Source organism: Cygnus atratus, chromosome 13, assembly GCF_013377495.2.
Source record: "Cygnus atratus isolate AKBS03 ecotype Queensland, Australia chromosome 13, CAtr_DNAZoo_HiC_assembly, whole genome shotgun sequence".
Taxonomy (NCBI): Eukaryota; Metazoa; Chordata; class Aves; order Anseriformes; family Anatidae; genus Cygnus; species Cygnus atratus.
The window spans coordinates 2611937-2627213 of record NC_066374.1 but is presented as its reverse complement, the minus strand read 5'-3'; the positions used below and the strand labels follow the sequence as shown (position 1 = coordinate 2627213).

General features: G+C 39.5%; 1 protein-coding gene across 1 annotated transcript in view; it reads left to right on the top strand.

Annotated features, from left to right (window-relative positions):
- The window catches only part of COL4A6 (collagen type IV alpha 6 chain), a 126201-nt gene that overhangs the window by 32431 nt on the left and 78493 nt on the right, over positions 1-15277 (top strand). Inside the window, exon 3 of the mRNA XM_035541355.1 lies at positions 12530-12613. Coding sequence (XP_035397248.1) covers positions 12530-12613 — 84 coding nt within the window. The remainder of the gene's footprint in view (positions 1-12529; positions 12614-15277) is intronic.

Sequence of the window (15277 nt, the reverse complement as noted above, 5' to 3'; positions counted from 1 at the left end):
TTTTCCAGTGTTAGAAACACCAATTTTATTCTATCCTGAAAAGACTTCCGTTTTACAGGAATTTTTATTTTTTTAACCTTTCTTCCACATGGAATGAAAAAAATGACTAAAATGCAGTATTTCCAGTAGATAGTAAGTTTTGCCCTCCCAGTCTCCTCCCAGCTGTAACAGAGATGGCTTGTTTGAGAAATGCTTTGCAGGACAACCACTGTGTTTGTAGAGGACTTTGAGATAAATGTGCTTACAGATAAGCCATGTTTAAAACCACATGGTTATTGTCATCGCTATGATGGGAAGACTCACTGAAGTCACTTTATTGGCAGCAGCTGTGTCAAGAAAAGGGAACTACCTTAATAAACCCACGTTTAATTATGTAAGCGTGCTTGCATGGTGGTGTAGGCAATCTCAGATGCATACTATTGTTTTTTAAATATAATTTGCTTTTCCTGATTTTGCACCCGTTGTGTACTCTTTGTATTTCTGATACCTTCACAGTTCCGGAAAGTTCTTAATTACCAACTGTTTTATCCTCTTGCAGAGTCTAAATGGGAAACCTGGATTTCAAAGGGCATTTTGACTGCATTTGCTGCTTGGTTGGGCCTTTTATGTAATTTTTCTTTTGTAGAGTTGTAGGGCTACAGAAGAACAGCATGTCTGATTTTTGTGTTTTCTAGTTTGCTTGCTCAGTCAGTTTAATGTGCATACAGGAGAGTATGCAATTTTAAAGTTATACTATATTTACAATGCATTATTTTTTCGTTTTAACATAAAGGAACTGATTTTACACTGACATTTATGCTAGTGCAAAAACTTTTGTAGGTGACACAGGTGACTGGGTGGCATCTTACCTTTCTGGAAAACAACCGATCAAGATTGCAAGGTAAACAGCCAAGAGTCAACAGTTGTGCATTCCTAGGAGAAGCACACACATTGACTTGACAAGTCCACTCCTTGAAAATCCTCGAAATAGTATAGAGGAACAGCTCCAAAAATGTTTACTTACACTGTGGTTGCTACTATGGTGCCCGCAGGTTAATCAACAGCGAAGACCCATTGTGCACTGCCTGAAACAAAGAGAAGCAGTCATCCTTTGCCCCGAAAGGAGAGTAATTTTTCAGTGATAGTATTTGAGGTATTTTGTGGGTGGAACACCAAGTGCTTCCCTACTTTATTCTGTGATTTTATTAACCAAGAACACACAAAGTGCTCGATACTTTCCGGAGTTGAAGTAGTAAGTCATTACAAGAAGACTTACGAACTTCAATACAGTGGGATGCCCCGCAGTGGTATTTGCTATGGATTTAGACTATTCTTGCTTCAATTAATGACAAAACCTCCAGGGATATTAGTGAGGAGGTATCCAAACATCAGCCAGCTCATATTTGCAGGATCACAGAGTACAAGGTGAGTTGAGATTAAATGACTAAATGGGGAAAGAAAGCAAACAGATGAAGCTATACAGATAGAGGTTAAACGGTTAATAATATTGGTACTATAACAGATAGTCTCCCAACTGTTCCCAAAGATGACTGCATATGTTTTCATTTAGATAAACTATACTTGCATAGACTTCCAGCTGTTTGGTCATTTTGATCCATTTGTAACTTGGGATGTAGATCTCCTATTTCAAAAATAGGATGAAAGGTTAAGTGAGAGGAAATGAATGGGCTGAGTTGTTTGTGTGTCCCATCCCTAAAAGGAGTGACCTTAATTTAGAAATCATAAGTGAACTGGAAAAGGTAGGTAAACCTTTTGCCTTTGGGCCATAAAACTTTGCTCACTAAACTGTTCCTGGCCATGGGAGTGGCTCTTAGTTGGTTCCACCCTGTCTGCAGCTGATGTGTGTCATCCTATTTCAGAAACTTAATCCGGGGTGGGTATATTAGTAACCTGAACAGACAAATGCCACGTCCATAACCATTAATTTGGGTTACAGGCAGAGCTAACTGATTTTGTACCAAATGGGCGTGCCCCACCAATCTCATATAACTTCTATTATTTATGATAAAAATGGAAAGTGCCCAACCAACCAGTAACTTCCATTATTTTTGACAGACTCTTAGCGCTGATTTCTTGCTGCAGGAACCTTTTTTTGGAGTAAATTCAGTTCTTAATTGCTCACTTTCATTTTCAAAACTGTAGTTCTCTCATAATTAAGACGGGATACCAGAGTTTCTTAATCGGTATCTATTGATAATGTGACAGGGAATTTGAGTGCAAAGCATTGTGTGAGACTAGGGTAGATTGGGAGTATCTACTGTAGTTTATTAACGAGACTTCCGTATTTTGGGGAAGGGAATGCATTTATTTAAAATGAGAATTATGTATCAAAGTAGCGTGGTGATTGAAGTAGTCCTCAGTAGTTTTTTAATCACGTACATGGATACAGGAGGCTTTTTGTGTACCTATTCTGGAAATAATCGTGGCCATGACTATTTCAGGATTATTTTGTCACTTCATTGTGGAGAAAATTAGCTGTCTAGGTATTTTCAGTATCTTTAGAAGTGTGCATACTTGAGTATACTGTGCTGAGGGCAACCTTTTCCTAATCCTGACAAGGAAGGAATCTGAAATATTCTAAACAACTTATTTTGTCCTTTGGGCTAATCACACAAAACGTATGCCACATTCCAGCTAAAACCTACATGGCATATTTATTTAAAGTAAGTGTCAGATAAGAGTGAGTTTTGCATGCTTCCCTCCCTGTTTTTTTGGAATAACACTGCTTCTGCTATGCTGTTAAAGGTATTTTCATCTGTTTAAACTTTAAGAACTTGATTATTCCTCAAGAGAGAACAGAACAAATTGCGTTTTCCCCAGGCCTTTAGTGAGCAAAAAAAGCACATGCCTGAGTTGGTTTCTGTTTAGTAAGGCATGCCACTGTTGTGATGGGTCTCATGGAGGTCGTCAGAATTAATCATGGATCTCGATGCATTGAGGAGCTGGGTCTTTTAATGTTTCTTCACTAAAAATGTTTAACAGTGTATAGCAATGTGGAAGGTAGTGTGTTCATTGGGGAAATAAATTAAGGTAGTAGGTAAGAAGGAGATTCAGAGAACTGCTGATATGTGCATCGTATGTGCACAAAGTTGAAACAAAGCAGAACTAGGTAAAGTTTGGCTATTTCGTTCACTACTAGTTGATTTACTTTGTTTACAAGAGAAAAATGAGAATCTACTTGAAGATACTGCAAGAAAGTTACTGAAACCAATAGTGTCCTTTTGCACAAGGTGTCTTCAGGAAGTGATGATTACACAAATTTATTATTTTTTTTTACACAATCTTGAAGGATGCAAACAGAATAGCAAAGGAAACGGAGCCTGACTAGAATTGGTGAGAGGTTTTGGTGTTTTTTTGGAAGTGCAGCAATGGTTAAATGGCTGTAGCTCCCATTTTACAACTTCCATTTGTTTCAGACAGTGTTCTGATGCTGGCTGAGTTAGCTGAGCCTGCACACCAACTTGTCTGAGTGCAGAAGAGGCTCAAAGGTCACTTCTGCTAAGAGGCTGGACTCATGTTCACAGCTTTGTATTTCCTTGTGCTCTTCCCACTCTTCACTGAGTCCCCAGGAGATGAATCAAGCATCCTTGCACCAGCTGGCTCCCACACATAAGGCTGTGTTGACCCCTAGTGTAACTGCATCGCTGTAAGCAGTTACACCAGAGATATTTTTCTCTGACTCAAATCCAAAAGATGGAGAGAGAGAGAGAGAGAGATTAGTAGTTAGCTTTGGAGTGGAAGGTCAGGTGCAGTTTCGTCCCTCTTCTCTTAATCCATCAACATTTTGCCAAGAGCATCACCGAAAGTGCAGCCAGTTTCTACCAATGTTGTCCTTGGATTTTACTTTTAAAATGTGATCATTATTTGGTTGTCAGCTCTCGAACTTTGATTTAAAAATAAAAACAAACAAACAAAAAGAAACATTTTTGTAGCTGATAGCTTTGGGGAATGATGCATTTTGAAATAAAATGCAAATAATAAATTACTGCAATATTTTCGCAGTTGGTGGGCTGTGTTGACTATAAAAGTGGAAGATGAATCACAGTGGACATGTTCCAGCTTACCTTCTGGTACATGTTTTGCTGCTAAGCATTATGTGCCCTTCCTTGACATTTTGGTGCAAATTTTCCTTCTGTAGTATTTTAATTGTTAGATATTTACAAGATGAAGGAGCTGAGTCAGATGCAGGATGTGCTCGTCCACTGACCAACTGTATCTGGAATGAAGGCAAAGGTAAGGCAATGTATAATTCTGCGTAAGGAGTTCACCTCAGTTATGTAAACCTATGGACAAACATTTTAGATGAAATGGTTGGAGTTGCTCATTATTTTCCTTATTTCTGTTGTGGTCAAATGAAAAGTTTTTTGTGTTCAAAACCTCACTGAATATCATTTGGAAAAAAAAATGTCTTCAGTGACTGACTTCTCATGCAACAGAACTACGTAGGTGTTGAGTACAGAAAAGCAGGCTTGAAAATCTCAGTTGTTGGTGCATAGGTCAAGCAATGCCCTTACAAAATATACTGGGTGCAAGACTTTTCCTCCCCTTCAAAGAAAGGGGATTGACAGGGGAATGGTTAGGTTCGTAGGGACTTTGCAGAAAACTCTATGGGCTTATAACTGTCTGGGATTTCTTTTTCAAAGTGAAACGTTATATTGCTTGCAAGTGCTCTACAGTTGTTGAAATTTGTGCTACCATTTTGGCAAGTGGTAAGAAGAAATCGTTTTAAAGAAGGCTCTACAAGATACGAGGTAATTTGAGAGGGTGCTATCTACACTGGGACTTTTTCAGCTACAACTCTGGAAGCTTCAGCTACTTAGAGATAAAACTGAGTGGTTCGGGGGGTTAGGGTGGGGAATCACATTTTTTCCACCACACTGCTTTCTGTAAGTTATAATGAAATCACAAGTAGAAGGGTTGGTTGAATCATCTGGTACCTTCAGTCCATGGATGGAGGAATGCAGCTGCTTGTGAAGGTTTGTTTCTAAGCCACATGCAGACCTCTAAAGTTGTGTGCAATCCTTTCCGTATCACAGGAACATTTAAGGATAAAGTGAGTTGTCTAAAAGCAGGTTGTTTGATGGGAGAGTGCACGTTCCTCTGCTGGGAGGTTGTGTGTGTGTTTTTTATAAGAACTGCTTTTAGCCAACTTGCTAGTGTTGCTTATAAAGGCTTATTTAGTTCCTGGTGGTGTCTGTCATACATGTACACTGCACAACATGTATTAATCATAAGGCCCACCTCCTTCAGCTACATTGATATTTCTTTTAATATCCAACTATATGCTAGCAAGGGTTTCAGTATCCTAAACATTGACCTGTTTAGCAACTTTAGTACAATAAGCATCTTCACTTATGGCAATGTGTGTTGTATTTAGCCGGGGGTTGTGGCAGAGGGTTGTGTGAGGCTAATGAAGCTGTTGGGCAGGTACAAACTTGGTAAACAGCTGTGCTAAATACTATCAATAACAGAGTTCTCTCTGATTTTGGAATCTTTAGGCTCCATAGCTTACAGCTCTGTGTAGTTCCAGAACCAGGGCAATGGGTTTTCTTTCTTCATTTGGCTTGTGCCCAGCTTTGATAGAAAGTAATATAAAGAAAGCAAATTCTTTGCCAGTAGAATTTCTTAGGCTTTGTGCTGCAGCAATATATGAATATACTTCTAAAATCCACTTTCATGCAAGTTCCTCATCGACTCCATGCAAATGGTTGAATTTGGGGATGCATAAACAATATCAACGGATAGTTTCTATTTAAATGGAAACAACAAGCTGGCTGTGCCTTTCTTTTTCAAGGATCTCTGACAGATCAGGAAATGTTCTCAGTGTGGATGAAGTTGTTAAAGAAATTAGGGTAGTGTACAATGTGTTATGGTACTTGTCATAATATTGAGGATTTGGAAATCAGCGCTTTCATCATGAGTGATGCTCACTGCTCTTGAATACAAAGTGGCTGGGCCAGTGTTCTGAGCACTCAGGTGGCTGCTGGAATATCTGGGGGATGCTCAGAGCCAAGCAGCTGCCAGTGCCACTAAATGACTTTAGTGAATAAAAAAATCTGCGAGTTCTATCCTCAGACTACAGCCAACTGATGAAAAATTCACGTTTCCTCAAAAAAAAAGTGGGTCAGTCGACCCTCACGTTGTTCAAAAGGCATCAGGTCATTTTTGCTGTCTGTATAAAACTGAGGAATTGATCTTGAACACTCATTTTATTACATTTTCAATCTCATTTTCAGTGTGGCAGCACTCCTGTCTCACGGGCAGGGCTAGAAGCAGGGAGTGGATATGGGATGGAATTCAATTGAGTCTGAATTTATTGCTGGTTTCTCTAGGCCAGGATTTCCTCCAAGTTTTGTAACCTCATGTGCCACTTGAATTGGAGGAGGGTTGGTTTCTATTAGAAACTATCGGTTAGTCTCAGCTGCCAGTTTAGATGTTTGCCAGCTCTATGAAATGAATCAAAATGTTTGAGGAAATTGGTTTACTGAAGAAATCGGTGAACCCTGAAATGAATTAGTATCTTAGCTACAAATTCACATTTAATAGCTGCGTTTGAAAGGCCTTTTGTGCAGTAAGAGATAAGCTTGTGGCTTTGTGTTGTGTCCTTGCTCATGTAGGCTGTAAATAAACTGTCTGGTTTTAACTACATGCTCATTGACTGGTAGGGTAGTCAGAAAAAAAGTACGTACTGCTTTGCGTAATCCTATCAACAAAGCTGGAAAACCTGAGGACAGAGCAGTACAGAACCAGGTCTGAATCAGTTTACATAAAAAAAAAACACGAAGTGACATTCCTACTGCTGTCATATTTGGGGGCCATTCGCTTATGTGGGACTGCAAGAAGAGTGGTACCCGGGTGAGAGAAGGGCTTGCTGTCTGGCTTTACGTGTGGTTTGTGTGTTAGTATTGAAACTGTACGAATTCTTACTTTTCAATGTGGTTTTTCATATATTTTTAATCTTGTTAGTGGATGAAAAATGTTTTACACGGTTTTACAACCTCCATTGGAAGGGATTACCAGCTCATAGATCTGTCTCTTGCCTTTGTAGCTGGAAGGCTGCTGCTCCCTGCTTACATATTTTTCTCCTACATACATTCCTGGAAGCATATACATACTTGCTCTTGTGCCTCTCCTGTCCCTTCCTCTAACTGGTGGGTATAACCTAATCCAGCGTTCAGCCCCTGACAGTCACCATGGTGCCATTTTACATACTCCTACCACAAGGAGCTTTCTGCTGACATACCTTTTTAGTTACTGGCAGGTAGAGGTGTAAAATGCTCCAAAGCAGCAGGGTGGTATCCAGAACATTGTTAGGTAAGGTTCGCTCACTTCTGACGCTCACCTTTCCGATGAACATATAGATGGCACTTGCATTACCTCCACGTCTTTGTTTTGCTGGTCCAAACGAACCATACTCTGTAGCAGGAAGGAACAGATCTTAGACCACACGTTTATCATCTGAAGGATTTTCAAGCTTTGTGCCTGTACTGAGTTCATCCTTCTTGAAAGTAAGTGACACAACTGTGCGTTGTATTCCAGCTAAAATTCTACTCGTGTGCCTACAGCATCATTAATACCTCTGTAGTCACTTTTTCTCTGTGTGTGTACAGCTCTGGGGCAGTGCTGTGATGTGTGGCCTGAAAAAGATGAGTTCCAGGGATGTGTCAGATGAGGTTTTTTGCTCAGAGGCTTGTATCCTTCTGTCCTTTGGTAGTTACTCAGGATTTTATCTTTGTCTGCTGCTTCCCATTGATAACATACCCCTCAATCTGACCAAAACTCCTGTCAGCAGTTCCTAGGCTTGACCTGGCTCTTTGTACTATTAAAAATAAATAAATCACAAAACAACGTGAGCAGACAGGCAAGTCAAGGTTTGGGGCATCTCGCTAAGAAAAAAGTTGAAATGAGTTCAAACACTTGATATTCTTAATGGGAAAAATGTGTCTGTATTTATCTGATGTTTTGCTGACATGATTAATAGTATTTTCACCTGTTCAGTGCTTCAGTACCAAACAAATCCCAGCAACTGTTCTCCTACAATCTAACTGGCAAGCCTGTTGGTTTATTTCTGCTCTATGACACCTCGTGTGTTAGGAAGAATTACTGAATCTGTTTGCTGCATGACGTTACACTCTTTGCTGGGTCACACTGCCATTTCTGACTGCAGATGTTGCTGCAGTTCCTGGTTTATCATTTTATTTTGCCAAGGGTTTTTAGTTTTGAATAATTTGTTTCAAATCGCTAAGGCAACTTCTCTTTAACACACACACAGCAAAGTGGAACCTGACTGATTTCCAAGAAAGGAGTTAACCATGTGGATAAGTGTTTTCAGAGCTGGGCTCTATATTCTGTAATATAACTAGAAGAATAATAGAAAAAAAATGTTATAAAGGGTTTAGTTCTTTAAAGCCATGGAAGCTAAAAAGGGTAAGGTTAACAGAGCGGTGTTACTTAGTGCATGAAGTAAACAGAGATATTATGTTTCGGTAGTTTTTTTACTCTGACATTTTACCAGGGTGTCCGAATGTCTGGTCGTGTAAATATAATTTCCTTATTAGTCATCAACAGATAAGAGGGTCCTGAACTTTGTGAAAAAATATTTATTTGCAGGTTCCAGAAGCTTTCGTTGTGCTTCATTTCCAGATTGTGATTGTGAAGTTTGTCAGGATTTTGATCTTGACTAGAGTAGTCCTTAACTGGCGCTTGGAAGTCACTGGAAATAAGCAAGAAAGAAGGGGAAAGAAGTTTTAAGGCCAAATAGCACCCAGCTCCCGCATCTGAGCTGTGCCTCGTGGAAGCCTCTCACTGAGGTCCTGTGTTAGTGGTTTCCTCCCACCTGTGCTGCAGGTACAGCTTGCTTTGGAGCTGCAAACAAGGCCTTCGGTACCATTTGCAGTTATTCTGTGGTCTTGTGGGTTGCTAGAGAAGAGCTGGAATGAACGGGAGCCTGGGGCACCTCCGAGGGCATCACAGCTGTTAGGTTTCTTTACTGGCTTTGGCTCGGCTCCAGGACGTGCTGAAGCCCATGGAAAGATTCAGACAGTACTCCATCTGAATGAACCAACGGCACAGAAATGCCTGGCGGAGGGACACCAGAGGTGGGAGAGGAAGGTGGTTTGCATACTGACTCCTGTTTCTGATGGCCTTTTAAAAATATCTTTTTGCTCCTATCAATGTTTCTTAGTGTTTTTTCCTACATTGAAGCACTAGTGGTACTTACATGAGCCTGAAAGAACTCAATGAAAATCAGTATGTGTGTTACTCCATTTATATTGCAGCTATTTACATCTCAGAAACTGCTTTTTGTTATCATGTTTTATGGTTTTTTGTAGGTTTTCTGTTTAAAAATCCTTGATCTACTTCTAGCCAATGAAATTAACGATTTAATTAATTTGTTATAATTGGTGGTGCTTACCACTGTTAACAAACATCTTCGTTTCTTTACTTCTGAAATACATTTCCAAATACATGCTGTCAATACGAGTTCCCCCTGAACAAGTATGAAGGGCGCGTGCTTACACATTCAGATTCCTATCTGTAAATGTTTGCATAACCTATGCATTTGTACATTTGAATGGAAAAATGTATTGAAGCTTTTCAGAAGACATCACTGTACTCCAGGATGTTATAAGCAGCCTTTAGCCTTGTATACATAACTATTATGCACATGGCTGTTTGCTATTTAAGTAGTCCTGGAGTGTCTGATGTCAGCTCCTTCCCTTAAATAAAATCCTTGGGACATGTAACACCTGGGTTAGAGCCAACTGGCTTTGGTTTGCTTCCTTCCCAAATGCTTTCATTCATAAATGAGCAAAATGACTCCTCGTGTGATGAAAAGGAATCTAGGAACTCATTGTGAACACAATTTTATAAAAAGTATGGCCATATTTTCATTTTTCTTTAATAAACCTCAGTGAGACTTTGATCCAGCTCCCAATAAAATCAATGGAACGATTTCTTCTGACTTCAGCGGGCATTTGTCTTGGACCGTGTGCGCTAACCACAGCAATGGGGAGTGGAGCGAGCAGCGGGCACGGAAAGAGTCTGTGAATTTTGTCCAGTCCTCTGCCAGTGGGAAGGACCCGATTGCCACGAGAGATGAGAGATTTCTGACTTCTGCCAACATGAGCTTCAGTGCTCGAAGAGGACAACTGTCACGTGGCAGTGACCGTGGAGGAATCCAGACCTGCACTGAAGTAGTGTTTCTCTTCCATACTTCCATGCTCCTGGGAGGAAAGTACAATTAACAGAACCCTAGGGCCTGAAGGCTTGTGGAAATGGCTGTTGGAACAAAGAACAATCTGGGGAGAAAAAATAATTGGAAGCCAAAATCTTTGAAGAAATTAAGGCTGAGTTGAATAAGCATCTGGAAAGGCATAATCTAATTCCCCGGAGGCACGAAGCTATCTGTGGACTGAGTGAATGTAAGGTTAAGTGTCAGGAGAAGAGGTATACATTGGTGTGCAATGAGTCCAGATTTCCACGGCAAAGTATGCACATAATCATGCCCGAAGTTGTCCTGGTGCACTTCCCTCTTGGGTCTTAGAATCAGATCCTAAACTCTTGGTAATGCTTGTTGTTGTAAGTGACCTCTCAGAGGTGTGTCTGTTACAACAGGGACCAGTTTTTATGGACATTGCAGACTCAAATTCATGTTGTTCATTCCTTGTCTGTGCAGGCAGCTTGGAGGTGCTCTCACTGCCTATCCTCTAGGTGCAATATTTTTTTTTATTTTTTGGTAACCATTACTACATTAAGCTTACTTTTATTTCCTGCCGCCAAGGGTCGGAACTGTCTGCAGTGTACTGTGTTATGGTGACTCTCGCAATTTATCACTCTCAGCTCAAGTATTGCTTTAGGTGCTACCATATGGCATTGATGAATAGTCCAAAAGCCCTATATCTAGTGGGGCTTCATCTGAACAAGTCTGTGAAAATACTGTTTGCTTGGGTTTTTGTTTTTTGCCCACCTGATGCCTTTTTAGAATAGCTTGAAGGTGGTTATGACTGCTTTGCAGCAAGAGGTAAAGCTCCCTTCAGGCTAGGGAAATATGGGAGGTTGGATTTAAGGTTTTGTTTAATCTCTGTTCATTCTACACTGCCTTAAGAACAGAGGGTTTTAGTTTAACAAAATGATGTGAACATCGGTGTGTAAACTAATAACATTTACTTCTAGCAGGAAAATTATCAGACTAGTCACTTTCTTTGAGAAAGCTGACATAAAGAAGTTCAAAGGTGCACAAGAAAGTTGCATGAGTTGCCTTTCGTTTTTCACGTTTCTCACTCGACAGATGTCAGGAAACCTTAAAGGCTTTAAAAATATTTTCTGTGAATGCTTTCAGGAAGGAAATGTTCAATTCCAGTCAAAACTTGTTTCCGCACTTAGCTTGGTCACCTTGGGAAGTTAAATCCCAATTTCATTCAGACTTTCCAAACCCAGTGACTGTACCTGAGCACATTTGATGCTGAAAGACATTTCCCTTAGAGAAGGATGTTCTTCCTGCTTGCATTTGTGTCCCAGGACTGTGACGGAGTTGTACGGGCATACTCCTGCATTGCAGGGCTTCTGGCAGCCCCGTATTTCAAGCCCGTTGAGCATGGCAGGGAGTAGGTCAAACTCTAAGCTGATGTAGTTGGCTTTCATCTCTGGCCTAATGTTAGCTACTGATATAGGAACCTCAACTTTATATAAATATTGTAATTAATTTTGAAATAACTAGTGCCAGTGTGGCTAGCTCAGAATATAATTTAAGATAAAATCCAGATCCGTGGTGGTTTGAAAGTGCAGTAGGCATGGTGTAAGCTCATCACTGGAGAGATGACACTTGTTATTATCCTTTCTTGTTCTTTGGTTAGTCTTTCCACAACCTTCATGTAAATCCACCTCCACAGCAAAATATGCATTTAGGATCAAGGTCACAAAGCGCGTCTCTGTGTTAACAAGGGAAGAAATAAGAGCAGACCTAGTTCTTCTTCTAGACCCGTTATTACAAACACCATCTTCTCTCACCTGCTGGTTTCTCTATACCTGTGGTTCAGGCTGCAGCTGCTTACTGACAGAAACGTGTAAGGGTCACAGTGTTGTTTGTCTTGGTATTTCTCATGATGTAGAGGTATTTAGGAATGCAAGATGGCTGAGGCGCAAGTTCTAATTAATGAGTATGATCATAATCTAATTAGCGTGCTGAATATTGCCAACATGTGTAGTTTTTAGGATTTTGATAGCCCTAGAAAACACACATCACCCTGCAAAATAGCACCAGCTCCTGTCAATTTACTTGTCCTCTAAGTACTACCAAAAAAATTTTTTTGGTGTATTTGGTGATTCTGAAAATGATCCAATCACAGAGATTTGCTAATTCTGAAAATGAACCAATTACAGCGAAGTTAAAATGTTTGCCATTTATTTCCCAATAAATTCACATGACAAACGCAACATGGGTAGAAAGGCTTGAAACTTGAGCAAATTAATTAAAGATCTTCAACAGACAAATAGTTATAACATCAAATTGCCTTTTTTCGTTTAACAGGGTGGAAAGAAGTCTTACAATGGGCCATGTGGGGGCCGTGACTGCAGCACTGGATGCAAATGTTTTCCAGAGAAGGGCACAAGGGTAAGTTTGTTTTCATTAATACAGCAATTCCTTGTGTCCCTCACCAATTTGGGGGGGGGAGGGAGAAGGGGAGCGTGAACGAGAACCAAGTTAATACATCTAATTCTCAATCTAATGACCTCATAAAACAAGAGAAGTGAAGAAGACCAGCTGCATTTCTAATGTTCCTGGCCAAGATTTCAAAATCTCTTCTGAAGGCTTTACAAATTGTTAGCTTTGCAACAGCTCTTTAATGGGATCTCATTTCTTTATGTGATCTGAGCCTTAGTTTAAAAAAAAGTCAGACCTTTTAAAGCAGATTACGGCAATTGAAAAGGAAAATGTAAGTACTGTGAGTTTCCAGTACAGATTTTACTTTTTTTTTTTTTTTTTAACTGTAATAGCTTCTGTTAGTTTGTTGAAGTGTTTTTGACTTCAGTAGTTGCTTATGAAGAAACAGTAACTCTGAATGTAAGCGCTTCCCTTCTCTTGAAGGGAAGACCCTCTCTTTGAGGTCTGCATTTGAAGTGATCAAATGTTTAAGCAAGATTTCTCTAAGACTGCTTAATTTCTTTTGTTCCTGTGAAAGGGTCATAGCCTTTATGTTAATGCAGCTGGCTACTTCCAGGCTTAGGGTAATGCAGAGCTGCTGACTTCACTTTACCTTAAATTACAATGTTAATTTTTATCCATACACTATTTACTTAATAATTTCTCGTAAGCTCTCTGAAATGTTTTAGCGTATATCAAAATGAATCTGATAGATTTTGCTTACAGAGATGAGAAGAGGAAAGATCTGCATTGCAGGTACCTGAAGAATTAATTTGGAAGGGTTTAAGTTGGGGGGAAATACCATTTGTCTTGGTCAATGGTAATAAAATTATTTTTGTTATTCTTACTGAAAACATATGATGTGTTCAGTCTGTCATGTAAGAAAAAAATCCTTGCGTTTATTGTTTATTTATAGAACAGGAATAAGGTAAAAATAGGAGGAACAATATATCAGTTCACTGAAGTGATCAGCTTTCCAGTATTTCAATTCATTGTTCAATATGTCATTAATATTTCAGTAATAATTCCTAGCTATTTATTTCAGATGAATGTATGTCAGATTCATACCATAATACAATGGGTTTTCTGTTCATTTTAAAGGTATTTCCTCAACTCTCATTTCCTCCATTTCATTTCTGAAGCAAAGCTTATAATGTGAAAATGATGTATTTTGCAGCTGACTGTTATCCCACTTGAGAACTTAATAAAATCATTAGCTCTCCTAAAATAATATGATGCTAGCAGGTTGGAAATAATTTATTTCTTTATTGAAAAGTTGTCCTCTGAGACCAAAAAAAAAAAAGGAAAAGAAATTAAGTCTTAAACATTAGCAATCCTCTTTTTTTTTTTTTTTTTCATGTGTATTTCAGTGACACAGTATGGGTAAACTCCAGACATCACTTTCTAGGACTGAGCTTAGGAAAATGTAGTTATATAGAAATGAACCTAAGCAGGTGCTTAAATGCTTCACTAATTGCAGACAGACTTGAGTGTGAATTCTTAATTGATAACTGATGATATGTTTGCTCTGGAAGGATAAAAATTCTTTCAAATCATCATGTGGTGCAAACATGCCTAAACAAATAAGTGAAAGAACTTTGCAAGGAAATTCTCAACCTAAAATATGGGCTAAAGCCAATTACTCAACACCTTACATGATTAGGTGCGGTAAGGCACAAGCCTGGTTTGGTTCTGGAACAGAATATCCTCTAAATGCTTTGACCTTTGGATAGCAATGGGCATCATCCTTCTGTCTCTTTATATTGCTGGGGTTCAACGTGATTGTTTGAACTGGCCACAATGCTGTTGACCTTGCTGTTTGAGCTCTTGGTATCTCTTTTGTTAAGATGTCACAAAGATTTCAGTCTGTTTTCATTGCTGACCTGAGAACTCATTTGGCTTTTAGCTTGTTTCTTACATGACCTGTATCGATAGGCATTTTCAGTCCTTTAAACATATGTTTCATCCTACTGAGGCCTGTCTGTGGAGTAAATTGTCTGCTAGAAGTGGTAATCGGTCCCTTTTACAACACTGCTTCCATCAAGCCATACCAAGCCCTGCTGACACCTTCTTGGACATCTGCAGACAGCTGCTGGAGTCCTTCCATGCCAGAGGACAGGGAGGTGACTGGCTGAACTGGGAAAGGGGTTGGTGTGATTATCTATCCTACAGCACTGCTTGTTTCTTGGAGGAGACCATACAGCCGGAGGCTAATTCCTTGGCTTCCTGCCTAGCTTCTCCTCCACTGCTGCAAGACCTCTGAGTTCAGGACAGGCAAGTAGGAGACGGGACTCTGCCAATGCCCTGAATCCTTTTTTAGTTTAAAAAAAAAAAGTTTCAGCTGTCAAGCTGTCAATTTACACAACTATCTAGACCAGAGTAAAGCTAAGCTTTATTTTTAAAAGGAAGGAATAACAAAAATGCACAATAAAAATGACAATAAGCTGACACCTCAATGGAAACAATATTGGCAATGTCTTTAAATGTCCTCTTCCTTGGAAGTACTGCTGATCAGATCAGGCTGTGATGAACTTGTTTCTGAACAGATACTTTAAAAAAAAAAAAATTAGGCAAGAAAAATGACAGAAGTGCCCAAGTCCTGCTGTCAGATGAGTTAGGTACTTCTCATGAGAT